This window comes from Manis pentadactyla, chromosome 3, assembly GCF_030020395.1.
Source record: "Manis pentadactyla isolate mManPen7 chromosome 3, mManPen7.hap1, whole genome shotgun sequence".
In the NCBI taxonomy this organism is placed as follows: domain Eukaryota; kingdom Metazoa; phylum Chordata; class Mammalia; order Pholidota; family Manidae; genus Manis; species Manis pentadactyla.
In genome coordinates this window covers 220,688,907-220,704,739 of record NC_080021.1, presented here as the reverse complement: position 1 = coordinate 220,704,739, position 15,833 = coordinate 220,688,907, and the positions used below count along the sequence as shown (strand labels likewise).

The 15,833-nt window shown below is 65.1% G+C and overlaps 1 protein-coding gene across 7 annotated transcripts in view; it reads left to right on the top strand.

Annotated features, from left to right (window-relative positions):
- Positions 1 to 820: 820 nt before the first annotated feature.
- Positions 821 to 15,833, top strand: part of KCNT1 (potassium sodium-activated channel subfamily T member 1) — a 51,098-nt gene continuing 36,085 nt past the window's right edge. For 4 of the 7 annotated variants that reach the window (XM_036901556.2, XM_057499252.1, XM_057499251.1 and 1 more), the window contains exon 1: positions 14,220 to 14,530. In XM_036901556.2, the coding sequence (XP_036757451.2) occupies positions 14,235 to 14,530 (296 nt within the window). In that variant the 5' untranslated portion in view covers positions 14,220 to 14,234. Of the gene's footprint in view, positions 962 to 14,197; positions 14,531 to 15,833 lie in introns of those variants that run through there. The other 3 variants (XM_036901555.2, XM_036901559.2, XM_057499253.1) reach the window with 3 other exon arrangements.

Here is a 15,833-nt window from a genome sequence, read left to right as displayed (position 1 = left end):
CCGGGTGGTGCCAGAGGACCAGGAGTCCAGGGTGCGGGTCAGGGTCAGGAGCCCTGGGGTCTGACCCACGTCCTCCACTTGAGCCAATGGCCTGGACCCCTGCTTGCCCGGTTGTACTGTGGGGATGCGAGGGATCACTAGGGAGCCTCGGGATCAGAGGGGCGGAGAGCTGGGGCTGGCGTAGACTTGGCCGGGGGACCAGGAACTGGGAGGCTCCGGGAGCCCCGCCCCCACCTGCAGCGTGTGGGTGATTGCAGCCAAAGCACTTCAGTGTGGGCCTGGGGTCAGGAAAGGCGCAGGAGGCCCTGAGGACACATGTGCGCCCCGAGAGCCTGCAGACCACCAGGGACTCCTGCGGCTCACCGGCTCTGGCCCCGCCACCCGCCCCACCACTGCCAGGCCCTTCTGGCTCGGGTGCCTGGGGTGAGGGACTCTGTGCTCCCAGGTGCTGGTGACACCGGATCCCAGAGGGGTCCTGCCTGCGCCCTCGGTTCCGATCCGACCTGCGTTGAGAGGAGGCCTTGGGTGGGGGTGGGTACTCTGGACCCTGGGGAAGGCTGGGCACTCGGGAGAGCCGGGGTGGGGGGGGCGTCGGTGCCTGCCCCCGACTTGGCGCTGAGAAACCTCCCTGTGCCCTGGAGGTGCTTTGGAGAGAGTCCCGGCGCCAGGAAGCCCCCGAGCCGAGATGGGGGGTTGCCGGGGCCGCGGGAGCTGCGTCCGGGTTTGGGCGGCGCGGGCCGGGCCGTGGGCGCGGCGGGCGCGGGGTGGGCGGGCCGGGCCGTGGGCGCGGGCTGAGAGGCGCTGGCGTTGCCCGCAGGCAGCCGGGCGCCGGGGACGGCGTGCTCCTGGACACCGCCGGCCTCAAGATGGGCGACCTGGACACGGAGGTGCTGCCCTTGCCGCCGCGGTACCGCCTCCGGGACCTGCTGCTGGGCGACCAGGCCTTCGCCAACGAGGACAGGTAGGGCTGCGCTCGGAGCTGTCCGCGTCCGCGGTGCTGAAGGCCGGTCGGCCGCCCTCCCGCGTCCCCGGGGCTGCGGGCGGACGGGGGAAGTTCCCGCGGGGGTGCGGGAGGGGGCCCGGGGGAGGGGGCACGGTGCCCCGTGGGGCGAGTCTCCCCAGGCGCCGGTCCGCGGGGCCTGGCCTCCCCGAGCCTGCTCCCGGCGCCCCGGCCCCGCTGGCAGCTCTGCTGGTTTTGGGAATAAGCCAGGGCTGGAAGCGCGGGGTGACGGGCCCCACAGTCCGGAGGAGGCCGGCGCCCGCCAGACTCGGGCTGTGGTTATTCACTATTAATTGAGAGGTAGTGTCCTTCAGACTCGTGCCGTGGTCACTTCCAGAGGCTGACAACAGTCCCTCACCTCAAATTCTTCTGGGTGGAAAACAGCAAAATGAACTTGAGTCTTTCGGTAAAAGACCAGCAGAATGAGCCCTTGGGAGCAATTCATACGCTGAGGGGGCTGGCAGGAAGCTAGGAGAAATGTTGCTTTTCTCTGCTTTTTCCCCAAATAGCTGTCTTGGGTAAACACCCAGCACTTTAGCACTGTCAGCCTCCAGGGAGATGCTTTTACGCCAGCAAGTGAAGACCAAGGGCTCCCGCGGGGGCTGGAGCCTGCGGGGCTTTGGGTCAGAAAGCTTTCCTTGCAGCGCACCCGGGGGTGCCGGGGGCTGTCCGTATCTGCAGGTCTCCTTCCCGCCCGGCCCTGGACTGGTGGGCGAATCTGCAGTTTTCCCCAACGGTGCACTTATTCAGGTTAGCACACGAAGTACGCGAGGTTGGAAATTGTCAGGACACAACTGAGCTCTCACAGTAATTCACTGCTGAAACTGCAGCTGGGGAAGAATTCATGTTTGTGAATAAGGTCAGTATGTAAGGGCTGCCCAAGGAGCTGCTAAAGCTCATGGAAAGTGACTTTAAAATCACCCTGCCTGCTGGAAACGAGTATTCTGCAGACCCCACCACATTCACTTGCCGCCTCCAAGTGGATCAGGGAGGAGAAACTGGGCAGCGTCTTCGCCCACTTAGAACAAGGACGCGAGTCCAGCAGAGGAGCTTTCTGAACGAGATGTTGTTTTGCCTTGTGACACACATGCCAGCGCCCTGTTAGCCCACACTGTGCCCATGTCTGGACCCGCAGCTCCCCGCGTGCCCCCTGGAGTTGAGTTTAACTCCCACTTGGGCAGAGGTGGACAGGAGGGTCCTGGTGTGGTGAACGTGGCTGGGGGCTTGTGGGGGAGGCTCTCCTGTTCTCTTGGAGCGTGAGGCTGGGCCGGGGGCTTCACTTAGCCGAACCTGCGTGATCAACATCTTCCTAAATCAGCACCAGCCCCTTGGTGCCTACTTGCCTGGCACTTGGCTAATTCTTGAAAACAGCAGCCCAGAGATTTTTTCAGTACTGGGTAGCAAACAGTGTCCATCTCCTGAGTGGGCCAGAGGCCTCCAGCTGCCCGACAAATGCCAGGGACTGCGGTGCTGTGTCTGGAAAGACACACCCCTCGGTTGGCAGGTGGCAGAAGCCCTCACCTCTGGCCGTAGGGCGGTGTGTGTCTGCCTGCGGGAACGTTCCCGTCCCTGGGGGAATGGGCAGGGGCACCAAATCCTCCAGGGATCCTGTGGTTTAGGGTTTTTTGTTGTGGCGAAGAGCACACAGCGTGAGCTGTATCACTAGTGACACTAGTACGTTGACATGTGTGCCACCACCTCTGTCTAGTTACAGAGCATTCCATTGCCCCAGATATAAGAAAACCCCATATCCGTTAGCAGTCGCTCCCGGCCCCCCGACCCCAGCCGTAGCTCCCGGGAGCCCTGATCCCCACTCCGCTCCGCTGGTTCTGAGGGGGAAAGTCTCCTGTGTGCTGGGCCCAGGGGCCATACAGCTGTGTGCAATGGTGTTCAGAGGCGGGCTGCACGTGGGCACATGAGCGTGTGCATGTGTGTGCGAATCCTTCAGAGGAAAGACCCCTGTGGGCCCAGGTGTGGAGACACTGTGTTGGGCCCTGGGAGACGCCAGTAGGAAGGAAGGACACTTGGCCCCTGCCAGGCTGTTTGGCAAGGGTCCCTCTTCTCACCCCAGAGGGGAGACGCAGAGCCTGGGTCAAGGGGGCTGGCCAGGGGTCTCATGGGGTGGGGTTGCTGGTTCACACGTCCCCAGCCAGTTTCCGGGGGATTGTGCGCCTGCTCCCAGTGGGGCTGGAGGGAATCCCGTGAAGCTCACGCTGCCTGCGCGAGGTACAGGAGTGGGCAGCCCCAGGGGACAGGGGGCCTCTCCTCCGATCACTGCCAGTTGCTGTCCACAAATGCAAACCTTTTTTGCCCTGAGGTGGCTGTGCGGTGCCTGTGGAGGGCTTGTGAGTCCGTCCTGGCCCTGCTCCTGAGCCCCTTGTGCCCGCAGGTCCTCTGGGGCAGGCAGTGCTGGAGACGGGTGAGGTTCTTGGGTGCCCTGAGATCATCCGAGCACCCAGCTGTAAGGACACGTGGAGGCCCTGGCTGGCCTCTGAGCTGCCACCCCAGGCCCAGGGGGCAGGGGGACCACTGGAGGCCCTACAGCCTCCGCGTCCCTCCCCTCCCGCAGCCCCATCCTCCATACCCGGGCCTGTCTCTGACTCTCAAAGTGGAAGGTGGCGGCAGGCCTCTGCGTCTGGAGAGGTGAGGCTGCCGTGGCCCTGGGGGTCATCGGGGAGCAGGCTCTGGGTCTGGAGCCTGGACAGTGGCCAGAGGGCTGAGGGGCTTGAGCCCGAGGCCTGTCTGCCCTCGCTCACCCCGGCTGGCCCCTGGGCCCTCAGCGGGCGCTCAGGGACTCACATGGGCTTGGCTGTGACCTGGGACGGTGCCACAGAGGCCTGGGCAGGGGCCCTGGGGGCGTCCCGAGGCTGCCAGCCGGTGAGCCCGTGGCTGGGATGAAGCGGCACTGCCAAGGGGGCCCGTGTGTGCCCTCCTCTGCCCCACAAAGGGCTGGCGGACCCCAACACAGCACAGCGCTGGCTCCCTGCCCCCGCGTACCGCCCACAGCCCCTCCCCCCCCAGTTCTGCGCTGCTCGTGGCCCCCAGGCAGGCTCCGCGTGAGCAGGGGCTCAGCTGCTGGCTCCTGGCGGGCTGGGAGCCCATGTGGGCTTCCTGCTGCCAGGGGCAGTAAGGCCACCAGCCGTGAATCGCCACAGCCTCGGGGGAGGGAGGGGCTCAACCCACTCGGGCCACGGAGGCTGCGCCGCTGTGGCCTCTCCTGGGGGAACCCGGGGCGGGGGGTGCAGCAGCAGAGGCAGCACAGCAGCAGAACCGGCACATGCACACCTTCTGGGGTAGCCAAGGCCCTGGAGTGACCCTCACTGCTGCCTGCTCAGGGCTCTCAGCAAAAGTGCACTGGACCCTCCAAGGCTGGGGTCTTGGGGTCCTCTGCCCAATTCTGGGACAGCTCATAGCCCTCTGCCCTGGAGCCAAGGAGCAGGTCAAGGAGGCCCTGGCCCATCCCCATCTAGAGGTGACCCTCCAGGGAGCCTGGAAACCTGAGCCTGTGGCATCTCAGTCCAGGGACTGCCAGGCTGCAAATCGTCCTTGTGCAGGGGCTGAGAGGGTCCCCATCCCTGCAGGAGGTGCTGTGACACAGGAGGGAAGGGCTCTGGTCATTGTAAGTGTCCCTTGGTCTCCTGGCCTGTAACGTGGACACCAGGAGTCAGCACCACCCACCCCAAGCTCTGTGCAATGATGTACAGGAGACCCCAGGTCGTCCCCCAGTGGGCAGAGTTGCAAAACGGCTGGGGTGGCAAGAGCCACAGGTGAGAAGAAAGGGCCTGTCAGGTGGCCACCTCCTGGCCTACATGCTGGGGACCAGCTGCTTTCCACAGCTGCCTGCCCGGCCAGGACCCAACCCTGTGGGGTAGACCGAAGCCGTGGCTGAAGGTGACATCAGGGTCCATGCCCTTCCCCTGTGCTGGGCACCTGGTGGAGGACAGGTGGGGGAGAGAAGCATCCAGGGACCGAGGCTCTGGGGCCTGGGAGTGGGATGGACAGAGAGGCCGGGCTCCCGGGGGCAGCACGCGTGCAGAAGGGCCCCACTGGGCTGTCTGCCTCAGCTCCTCTGACGACAGAGGATGGAACGTGACCTTTCTCTGGAATTGAGCAACACAAATATTGTTTCACACAACAGCCTAGAATCAGGGAGGACAGGCACTGCAGGGAGCTGTGAGGACAGCCTTGGGGACGAGGGCTTACCCAGCAGGGGCCCCTAACCTGGGCGGGTGCAGGGTCCCCGCAGCACGGGCGTCCTTCCCATGACCTTCACCCCGGCTGAGCAGAAGTGGACCAGGCTTTCCTAGGTACCAGGCATTCTGGGGGCAAACGAGGCTCCGCCCCAGGGTGAAGGCCCACAGGAGGTGGAAGGGCTCTAGGGACAGCCACCCTCGGGGCTGCTCCCCTCTGGCAACAGCTGAGCTGGGCTGGGTGGGAGCCGGAGGGCCAGAGCCACACCCAGTGTCCCCTCCTTCCCACCTGGCTCTGTCCCCTGGCCCTGGCCCTGCCCCCCACCTCCCTCCCTCAGCTCCTGCCAGCCTCCTTGGTGGGGGTTGGGGAGGCTCCCTGGAGATGGTGGGACGAGTGGCCTGGGAGGGTGGCAGGATTCAGGGGCTGTGGGCACTGGGCTCTGCCCCCAGCACAGGACCCAGAACCTTCCCGAGGGCAGAGAGGGCAAGCGCTTGCAGGGGTCTGTCAGCTGTCAGGGGTGCTAGAGAGGAGTTGGGGGCAGTGGGGCGAGCTCAGGGCTGTGGGGGGCCATGTTGACCTCTGGGCACCCTGACCTTCTGCTTGGCATGTCCCTGCGAGAGAAAGTCAGGTTGCACAGAGAGGAACAGGTGGGAGGGAGGTGACAGCAGGCCTGGTCCCGGTGCTGAGGGAAATGACAGGGACAGAGACAGGGAGGGTGCTCAGGCCGGGAGTCAGGGGACAGTGATGATCTGGGGCCCTGGGGGCTAAAGAAGGGGGCAGGGAGCTGCTGCAGGGGGGGGTGCAGATGGGCAAGGACAGAGGTGTGTCCCCCTGGTAGGGCTGGGACCCTGCCATTGCCCTGAGCGGCCCAGAGACTGGGCCGAGCCTCGTGCCTGCAGGTCTCACGCAGACTAGTGGGTCGCAGGAAGACTCTGTCAGTGAGGGGACCAGGGAGGCCAGGATGTGGCCGTGACCTGTGCCGACCAGGCTGGGTGGGGCCGGCGCTGCCAGGCCCAGGGCCCCTGGGTTCCTCCTGCGCAGAGCAGCTGAGCCAGGGCCGCTGGGGGCCTGCCTTCAGCTTTGCACGGGTGACCGACAGGCAGGCTGGGCTGGTGGCTCCACCAGCGCCATCACCAGGGAGGGGCAGGCGGGCTCCCAGCCCTGCAAACCCACAGGCCCCAGAGGCCACGGCTGGCCGTGGGGTTCAGGCCAGGTCGGGGGGTCTCCTGCCACCTTCAGCTCCGTGCAGAATAGGACTGATGTGCCCCCAAGGGGACATGTCACAGGCTCCCAGGCACACACGGATTGGAAGACAAGCTCCTCAGCTCCCCAAGAGGCCCCTCCCTGCACGCAGTCAGTCATCCACTGGACGGCTGCCCATGGTCACACCAGCCTCTCCAACGGGCCGGCCACGCCCCTAACTCTTCTTTCAGTCCCGCCCCAAAGCTACGCTCCCCCAGGGCCGGGTGCCTGTCGCCCCTCCCCGGTGTCCCTGGCCCTGGCCCTGGCCTGCCATCTTAGTGGCTTCTGGCTTTAAACCATCAGCACAGCAGTAGAGAGGGCACTGGGCATGTGGACACCAGGAGCTGACCCTGGACTCTACCCGCTGCTTCCTGGGCATCCTGGTTCCTGTTGGACAAGCTTTTCTGCCGCCTCCGTGACCAAGTCAAGGGAAGGCCTGGCGGTGCCAGGCTGCTGAGTCCGTTTGCTTTAAGGTGTCCGGAGGGATTCAGATTTGTGCTGGGATTTTTCCAGTCACTTCGGGGTCTAGGGCCATTTGCCTGCTTCTCCCCAACTCCGCTCCCAGGGCTGGGGCCGTGGCTTCCTCCTGCCCCATCCCTCCCTCCAAGTGGGTCCTCTAGGGACTGGGGTCACCCTCCTGGGAGGCCAGGAGCAGGCAGGATGAGCAGTGAGCAAATGGAAGGTTAAGGGGTGAGGCCCCGGGACGGGAGAGGGGGGCAGTGGTGGAGGGGCATGTGAGCACCTGAGTGCGGCGGCTCCCGGACTGGCCTGTGGGCGCCCAGGTGGGTCAGCAAGGCCCCTGAGCCCGTCTGTGCTGGTGGGATGGGCGTGCTGCTCGGTCCTCTGGGAGGTGGGGGCGCATCATTCCATGTGTGGGCATTTATGGGATGAGAAATGGGCCCTGGCCCCCTGCACACACCCAGGGCCGTTTGGGGAGCCCCAGAGACGGCGAACCCCTGGGCTCACACATCTCAGCGTATCTCTGCCTCTAAGCCTGCATCCCGGAGACTTGTGTGCATGTCTCAAGGTTAAATTCCCCGCCTCTCCCCACCCCCGATCAGCACAAAGCAAAACACGACGCCCAGTGAGAGGGCACTGGCGTCCTTCCGGGTCACAAAACCACGGCCTCGTCTGGCTGGAATGGGAGCAGGAGGTGACAGTGCTCGGGCCGTCTCAGTCAGCTTGGGCCGCGTGGCAAACACCACAGGACCAGGCAGTTTAAACACTTATTTCCCCCAGTTCTGGAGGCTGCATGTCTGAGATCAGGGTGCCGGCCTGGTGGGATCACCAGGAACTGGGAGAGATGGAAGGACCCTCCCCTGGCACTTCTGGGAGAGAGCAGCCCTGCCCACAGCCTGATTTCGGACTTCAGGCCTCAGAACTGGGAGAGAATACATTTCTGTTGTTTTAAGGCCCCCAGTTTGTGGCATTTTGTTATGGCGGCGCCAGAACACGGACACCTACTTCCACCAGAGGATGAACATGGGGTGTGGGGTGGCCTCGAGAAGGTGGGGATGCGGAGCCCCAGCACCTGCCCCTTCTCCGTCCTTAGGGTTTCCAGCGTGGGGCTGTGGGGAGCTGGTGTGCAAGGTGGCCGCCGCCAGGTCAGGTGGGACCCTCAGCAGGCTAAGGTTGGACAGAATCTGGGAATGACGTGGCCCGGTCCTTCTGCTGGGCTGTTTCCCGGGGCAGGTCCTAAATTGATTGAAAATATACTGGAAAGCAGAAATGCCGGAAGAGGCCACTCCCCCACCCAGCCGCAGAGCCCAGAGTCTGGGGGCCGGATGCCTCCCACCCAGCCGGTGGGAGCAGTGAGCCCCAGAGGGGGGACTGAGGGAGCCTTCACCCTTCATGGCCGTGACCCTGACAAGAGCCCAGGACGGGGCTGCTCTGCGGGCAGGGAGCACGGCTCCAGGAGGGCCACTTTCCTGTGAACCCCCAGGGCAGCCGTTGGGGGAGAGGCCTGCAAGGGGGCCAAGGGGGAGCTGGGGAGGTGTCTGGGCTGGGGCGCTCAGCCCAGAGCAGGGGTGCCGGGGGAGGCTGAGGGTGTGGCGTGGTGGGACGCCCCCAGCTCCTCTCCGCAGCAGCGTGGTGGGCAGGGGCAGTACCCCAGCCTGGCACGGCCCCAGCCAGGCCCAGCGTCTCAGTCCCTGCGGAAGCTGAGCCGGCCACGCCCTTGTGCCTGGACCGGGGAGACTCAAGTCCAGGCCCCTTCTCCCCCCAGGCCCCATTCCGACATTCCAAGCCTCGGTGGGCCCCACAGCAAGTGCCCACCTGGGGGCTTCAGAAGGCAACGTGGGGCCGCCTTGGGAAGGAGAGGTGCTTCTCTCACCTGGCCCCTCCCTGGGGAGCCCCTGAGCCCCAAAGGCCTGCCTGCTCCGCCCCCACCTAGCTGGCTCTGTCTCTCACTCTCTATGTTGAGTCTCTGTCTCTGTCTCTCTGTGTCTCTGTCTGTCTCTCCTCTCTGGTCTCTGTGAAACCAAAAACAGCAGGTTTTCCCATTGTTCCAGGGGCACCTTTCAGAGCGATTGAGCAGTGCCCAGACAAGGGAACCAGGTGGCTGGGAGAGGGACCCCAGCCCATGTCCCCTTCCAGAGGGGAGGGTGTCTGAGGGCCCCAGCTGTGCCTGCTGGGGACTAAGTGCCCTTGCAGGGAGGCGGGGTGTCACAGCGCAGCCAGGCCAGCCCCCCACCCACCCAGGAGCGCCCTGCTGCCTGGTCACTGGGATTCAGAAGTCTCTTTTAATCCGAATGGCTCCTCACGGACACGGCCCCAAGACCCCCACCCTGGTCCCCGAGACTGTGACTATATGCTGCCTCACACAGTCGGGGGCTGAGCCCCACCCTGACCCCCAGGACCTCAACCTCTGACCTTATTTGTGAACAGGGTCTTCACAGGTAACCGAGCAAACGTGTGGGCAGTAGCAGGGGCCCCCTGCCAGTACGACTGGTATCCTTTCCCAAAGTGGAACCCGGAGGCAGACAGGCGAGAGGGAAGACGTCCCCGTTCGGGCCCAGGAGAGAGGCCGGGAGCAGCCCTCCCCACGGCTCAGCACGGCCAGCCCTGCCAACACGCCGGTGGGGGATGCCGGCCGCAGAACTGCGAGACAGCACTTCCGTTGTTCGGGACCAGCCTGGGGCCCTGTGCTGCAGCTCTTGGAAACTGATCACGTGGCAAAGGGGGTTTGGCGTTATAATTAAGGTCACTAATCAGTTGACTTTAAGTTAATCAAAAGATTATCCAAGTGGGCCCAAGCCGATCACATGAGCCCTCCGAAAGCAGAGCGTGTTCTTCAGCTGGAAGCAGAAGAGGGGACTTGACACCATCGCTAGCCTTAAACATGGAGGGGCCGCATGCCCAGGGCCGGGACAGCCTCGGGAACCGAGCAGCGGACAGCCAGCAAGAAAGGGGGCCTCAGCCCTGCGGCCTCCAGGAACTGAATCCTTCTGACGACCGAGTGAGCCCGGAGGGGATTCTGCCCCAGAGCCCTTCCAGGAGCCCAGCCCTGCCAAGACTGACTTCAGCTTTGTGAGATGCCAGGCAGGAAATCCGGCTAAGCCATGCCCAGACCCGGCCTGCAGCAGCGTGAGGTGCTCCGCGCAGGCTGTGAAGCGTGGTGACTTGTCATGCGGCACTGCGAGCTGATACACCAGGCCTCTGGTCCTGCAGGGCGAGCTGCCGCCCTCCTGTATGGACCCCCTGCCTGCAGTATTCCTCCTACGCTGGCTGTTAGGTCTGAGGGCCTGGGGGCCAAACCTGAGTGATTCAGGCAAGGGAGTGTTCAAGTGCCATGTAGTCCCCATGGGGCCTCACGCCCAGACCGTCCCTCCACTGCAGATGGGCGATGGATGCCTGGGCCAGCGCACCGGGCAGTCAGGCTCTGCCGTGTCACCCCAAGGGACCCATCACCTGTGGACATCAGCTCCCATCTAAGGGGTGCATGCACCCCTGTGGCAGACCCCAGGGGGGTGCAGGGACCTGCAGACGTGATGAAGTGAAGGACTGCGAGGTGGGGCGACCCTGGCTTGTGTGTGTGGGCCTAGGTCATCGCAGGGTGCTTGGCGCAGGGACGCAGGAGGGCCGGGGTCAGAGGAGTTGAGGGCGGCCAGAGGCAGCAGCCTGGGCCTGGGACGCGGAGCCTCTGGAAGCTGGAAGGGCGGGGAGGCTCTGCCCTGGAGCCCCCTGGGGAAGCGCCTGCACACATGGAGGGCGGGACTCGGACCTCCGGAGCTGTGGGGCACCTTTGCGCTGTTGTAAGGTGCCAAATGTGTGCTGACTGTTACAGGAGACTCACGTGCTTCTGTCACCGTCCCTTCTGAAGCCCAGTTGTCCCAACTTGGGCCAGTGGGAGCCCTCCCAGCTGAATTCTGTACACTGTTCCCCAATTTCTAGTGTGGAAAATACACGTGACATAAAATTTACCATCTTCATTGTTTTTACAACACAGCTCAGGGACATAAGCACATTCACACATGCAGCGCTCCCACATCACCCCGGAGCGTTCCCCACCTTGTAGGACCGAGACTGTCCCCGTTAGGCACTCATGCCCCTGCCCCTCCTGGCCCCCGGCCCACCTCCTACTTTCTGTCTTCAAGGACTGGTTCCTCTAGGGGCCTCCGAGGAGCAGCCTCCCCCAGATGTGTCCCGTGTCTGGCTTATTGCACTCGGCACGCCCTCTGGTGCCCCGCGCAGGAACACGTGGGGATTTCCTCCCTGGGCTGCCGAGTAGATTCCACGTGGGCACGGACCGCAGTTTGTGGGTCCATCATCCGCGACGGACACGGGGGCTGCTCCACATTTTGGCTGCTGTGAAAAGCATCGCTGTGAACTTGCGTGTATGTCCATCTCTTCGAGTCCCTGCCTGCAGTTCCGCGGGTGGATCCCGGCCAGGGATGTGCTGGGCCACGTGGTGGTTCTGTTTACTCTTGGGGAGACCGAGGCTGTTCTCCCCCGCTGCTGCACCACTTTCCATCCCCCCCACCGGGCGCATGAGTACTCCTGCCTCCCACATCCTGGCCAGCACTTGCTGATTTCTGAGGGTCAGGGCAGCCTTCCAAGGCCTAACCAGAGGGAGGGGGGTCTCACGGTGGACTTGATCTGCATTTCCCCAATCGGTGGAGCCGAGCCTCTTCCTGGGGGCCTGTTTGCCCCTGCGGTGGCCCCGGGGGCCTTGCTCTGATCTGAGGGGCAGTCCAGGCGCCTCCCCAGCTGGGGCGCAACGGCCATCAGGATGCATTCTTGTTCACCTCTCCCACCGTGGGGCCGCGGGTGAGGGTTCCCTGGACCCATAGGGGCAGCAGTTTGGCCTCAGAGGGTGGGATCAGGGCAGGCATGACCCTGCCCAGCGCTGCTCCACAGTGCCCTCTGGATGTGATTTTGGGGATTCTGTGATGCCAGCCGCAGCCGTCTCCCTGCTGGCTTCTGAGTCACTCCTCAGTGTCTTACGCCCACGTCCCTGGGCTCAGAGGCTCCGGGGGCAGCCTTCAACCTGCCCTCACCCCTGCAGGTGTCACCCCAGAGGCCCTGCCATCCTCACCTGCTCTTGGGTCCCTCTCCAGCCCAGTCACCCCAGAGCACCAGGCATTCTCTGGAATGCCAGGCAGGGATGCTCAGCCAGTGTGGACGTGGTCTTGGGGGCACTGTGAGAATGTCCAGAATGGAGCTGGCCGCCCCCCTGCTCCTCCTGTGTTCCCCACCATGTCCTTCCCTTGAGCGACCCACCACCCCATCCTCCAGCGAGCCTGGCCGCTCCCACCCCCGCCTCCTCCCCCTGCCAGCCGCAGTCCCACTCCGCACGGGGGATGCAAGAGGGCGGCCCCACGCCCCCACGGGGCCTGCTGCTCTGGGTGGGGATGAAGTCATGTTTGTAGGAGGCATAAGAGGGTGCTTCATCCCTTTACCTGCCCCCCACGCTGTGAGGCTTGGGGCCGGAGGCTGTCTGGCCCCCATGGGAGCAGGCAGGGCTTCTACACACTGGGGCCTGGAGCCTGTCTGGCCTGCCCGCTGCCCACCCCTCATGGTCCAGGACTGGGGGGCGAGAAGGAGGCGGGTGTCTCTCTTCCCCACACAGAAAACATGCCACTTGACTTTCTATGACAAGGGAATGATTGTCTTGAAAACAAATCAAACCCTACATAAGTGACGCAGCAGTCAGCTGAAGAGGCCCCCTGGCCCCAGCCAGATGTGACCACTGCTAACAGCTGGCAGGTGGGCCTTCCCTGCACATCAGACGGGAGTGTCCGTTAGATCCCATCAGACGCAGCGTCGGTTGTCCCGCCCCTGTCACCTGGCTGCCTGGACCTCACATGCCATCAGTGCCTGAAGCCCCCTCAAAAACCAGAAACGGGAAAAGATGCCAAATGACAGTGGGCCGGCAGGCCAGACGTGCCGGGCCTCCCGCTGCTGGGTGAATGGGGGACCCTTTGCTGTCCTGCATGCCAGGAGCTTCCTGGGATGGGTCGGGCTGCTGGGGTCGCGTGTGGTCCTGCCGGTGCCCGCGGTCGCTTGCTTTGCATCTCCCTGCGTCGGGGCAAGTGCCACCACCAGCAGCCCTCAAACGCTTCCGGCTGTCTCCCTGTGCCGCTGCTCTGGATTGCTGCACAGGAAGGGCAAACAGTGGCCACCAGCTGCTCACCCCTCTCCCCGGGGGAAGGCAGGGGGTTTTGTGGGCACAAACACCTCATTCCTCTAGGGCAGACATGGGCCAGGAAAAGCAGCACAGGGAGGAGCACATGTGAGTGTCCGCTGGGACCGCCGCAGAGCTCTACCCCACATGTCCCTGACTCGGGGTGTCTGGAAGGTGTCAGGCCAGGGGCCGGGTGCTCTGAGGTCTGCCTCCCTCCCACAAACCTCCCATGAGCACTAGGCCGTGGTGGTCTGCTGGGTCACAGTGGGATGGAGATTCAGAGACAGGTCGGGCAGGTGGGAGCCTCTGGTCTGGCACAGGGTCTGGGTGAGGCAGGGGGGCCTGGAGGCTGCTGAGGACAGTGGGGTCTCAGAGTGTCCTGCGCCCGGGTGGCTCTGGGCAGCCAGACTCAGAGCCTTGAATCTCCCAGTGCAGCACCTGCCCGCTGTCCCCTGGGCGAATTGCCACGTCTCTGGCCTCCGCCTCACCTGTGAAATGGAGAGGCTGAGCAGAACGCTGTGTCGTGTGGCCACAAAGAGTCGGTCCAGCCGGCCAGCCCTCCAGGGTCCTCGCTGCGTTCCCCCTGCCAGGCCTCCAGCTCCCAGGAAGCCACCTCGTCCCTGGGGCAACTACTTTGCAAACCAGAGACCTGCTGCCCAGGTGTGCAGGGAGGTAGCAGGGCAGGGTCCTCAGGGCCCTGGGCACAGACCGCTTGCCAGGACAGCACTGGGGTCCCGTGCCTGGCTTAGGCTAAGCCTGGCATACGGGCACCCATCAGTGATGGTTGCCCTGAGCTCCCACAACTGTGGGGTCCAGGAAACAGGGGAGAGAGGTCAGACTGTTTCCCACCTGGCCTGGCGGCGGACCACCCGACCTGCAAGGGCACCAGGGGTGGGGCATACACAGCTCTGGACAGACCATCTGCAGCACCCCAGGGTCCCAGGACCCACAGGCCGGCTGTAACAGGCCCAGGCCAGGCACCAGCGCCAGCTCTCCTCTCTCCAGCAGCTCCTGCCTGCGGAGGTGGGCGGCCAAGAGCCATTCGCCGTGACCGCGCCGCCAGGCGTCCCCTCCGACAGCGCCGACTGTCAGGCCCGGTACTCGCATCCCTCGAAAGGGGGCCAGCCGCGGCGGGGCGCGCAGGGCGAGGGGCGGGAGCGCGGGCGCCGTGGGCCGATGGGGGGAGCGCCGCCTCTCTGCCTCTGCCCCCCAGGCCGATCCACTGCGGCGGCGGCGCGGGGAGCGCGGGGCGGGGCGCGGAGATGGTCGCGCCCGGCGCCGCCCCCGCCGCCTCCAGCCGCCGTGCGCTCCCGCAGGATGGCGCGGGCCAAGCTGCCGCGCTCGCCGTCCGAGGGCAAGGCGGGCCCGGGGGGAGCCCCGGCCGGAGGCTCGGCCTCCGAGGAGCCGCACGGGCTGAGCCCGCTGCTACCGACCGGCGGCGGGGGCTCCGTGGGCAGCGACGTGGGCCAGAGGTAGGGGAGCGGGCCGGGACCCCGCGCACCGCCGCCAGGAGGGGCTTTGCATCTCTGCCGCTTGCATCGGCTCGGGGTCTGCTCGGCTGCGCCTGCCGCGTCGCTTGTAGCCGGGGAAAGGGAGGGCAGCCCGGGTCTCCCTTGGAACCCCCGCCCAACCGCCCCGGCCACCCACTGTCTCCAGCCAGCCCCGGGGCACCTCTGGGACCCCCAGTCCCCTACTGCTGTCAGACGCCGAGCGCAGTGAGCCCGCGGGTAAGGGTGGGGGGCAGAAGCGAGTAGGGACCTGCGTGCGGGTGGATCGGCGCCTCCTGCCTCAGCCCCGTCCCACTGGAGACCCCACTCATGCGGGCTCCCACGGCCTCTTAGGGGAGGCAGGGCCAGCGCCCGCGTCCCCACTTCAGAGATGAGCGGCAGCGGGGGCCCAGGGAAGGCGGAGGCTGGTCAAAGGCTGCGGAGCAGACTGGAGCTGGGGTGCAGGCAGGGTGCAGGAGGTGGCTCCCTGCAGATGGCGGGGGGCATAGTCTGAGTGCAGGGCAGGGCACAGCACCCCCACTTCACGGATGAGGACACCGAGGCCCCGTCTGCAGCGCTGTTACTGTGCCAGCACCTTCCCCGTGCTGGGAGCCTGTCTGGATGCTGCGGGGGAACCAGAGATGAATCAGACCCACCCTGGTGTAGGCAGAGACCTGTGCCTGAGAGGTGGGGAGGCACCGGCCGGGCCTGGGCGAGGAGAGCATGGGGCAGTGGGCGGGCGCCCTCCAGGCAGAGGGGACAGCCAGAGCCAGGGCCGGGCAGGGGTGTGATGCCATGTCAGGGTCGGGCTGGGAGCTGGCAGAGACTCAGCCCAGCAGATGGCAGGACCTTGGGTAACAGGAGTCCCTCCCTACCCCCCCCCACACTTGGCCCCAGGCTGTCCAGGCCCCTCCCCACCCCCACACCCCGTTTGCCGTTCCTCAAGGCCACCCTGGGGGAGGCTGCTGCCCAGCAGTCATTCCCATTTGCCAGAGGAGATGCTAAGGCTGAAGATTAAGTGCCCCCAACAGGCCCTGAAACAGCTAATGTGCAGGAAGGAGGCAGTGCTGGCCAGGACCCTGAGGCCCAGACTCCCTCAATATCCTCTTCTTGGATGTACCCGGGGCAGTGCCTCCAGACGATCTGGTTACAGCCAACCTGGCCCCTGCCAGGGGTTGGCTCCCCTTGCTGCCCGTTGCTGCAGGGACACTGGGATGGCACATCCTGCCTGAGCTGAATCTGAGCCACAGTGCAGCTTGGAGCTGGGTGGTGGGGCCACCTCCTCCAG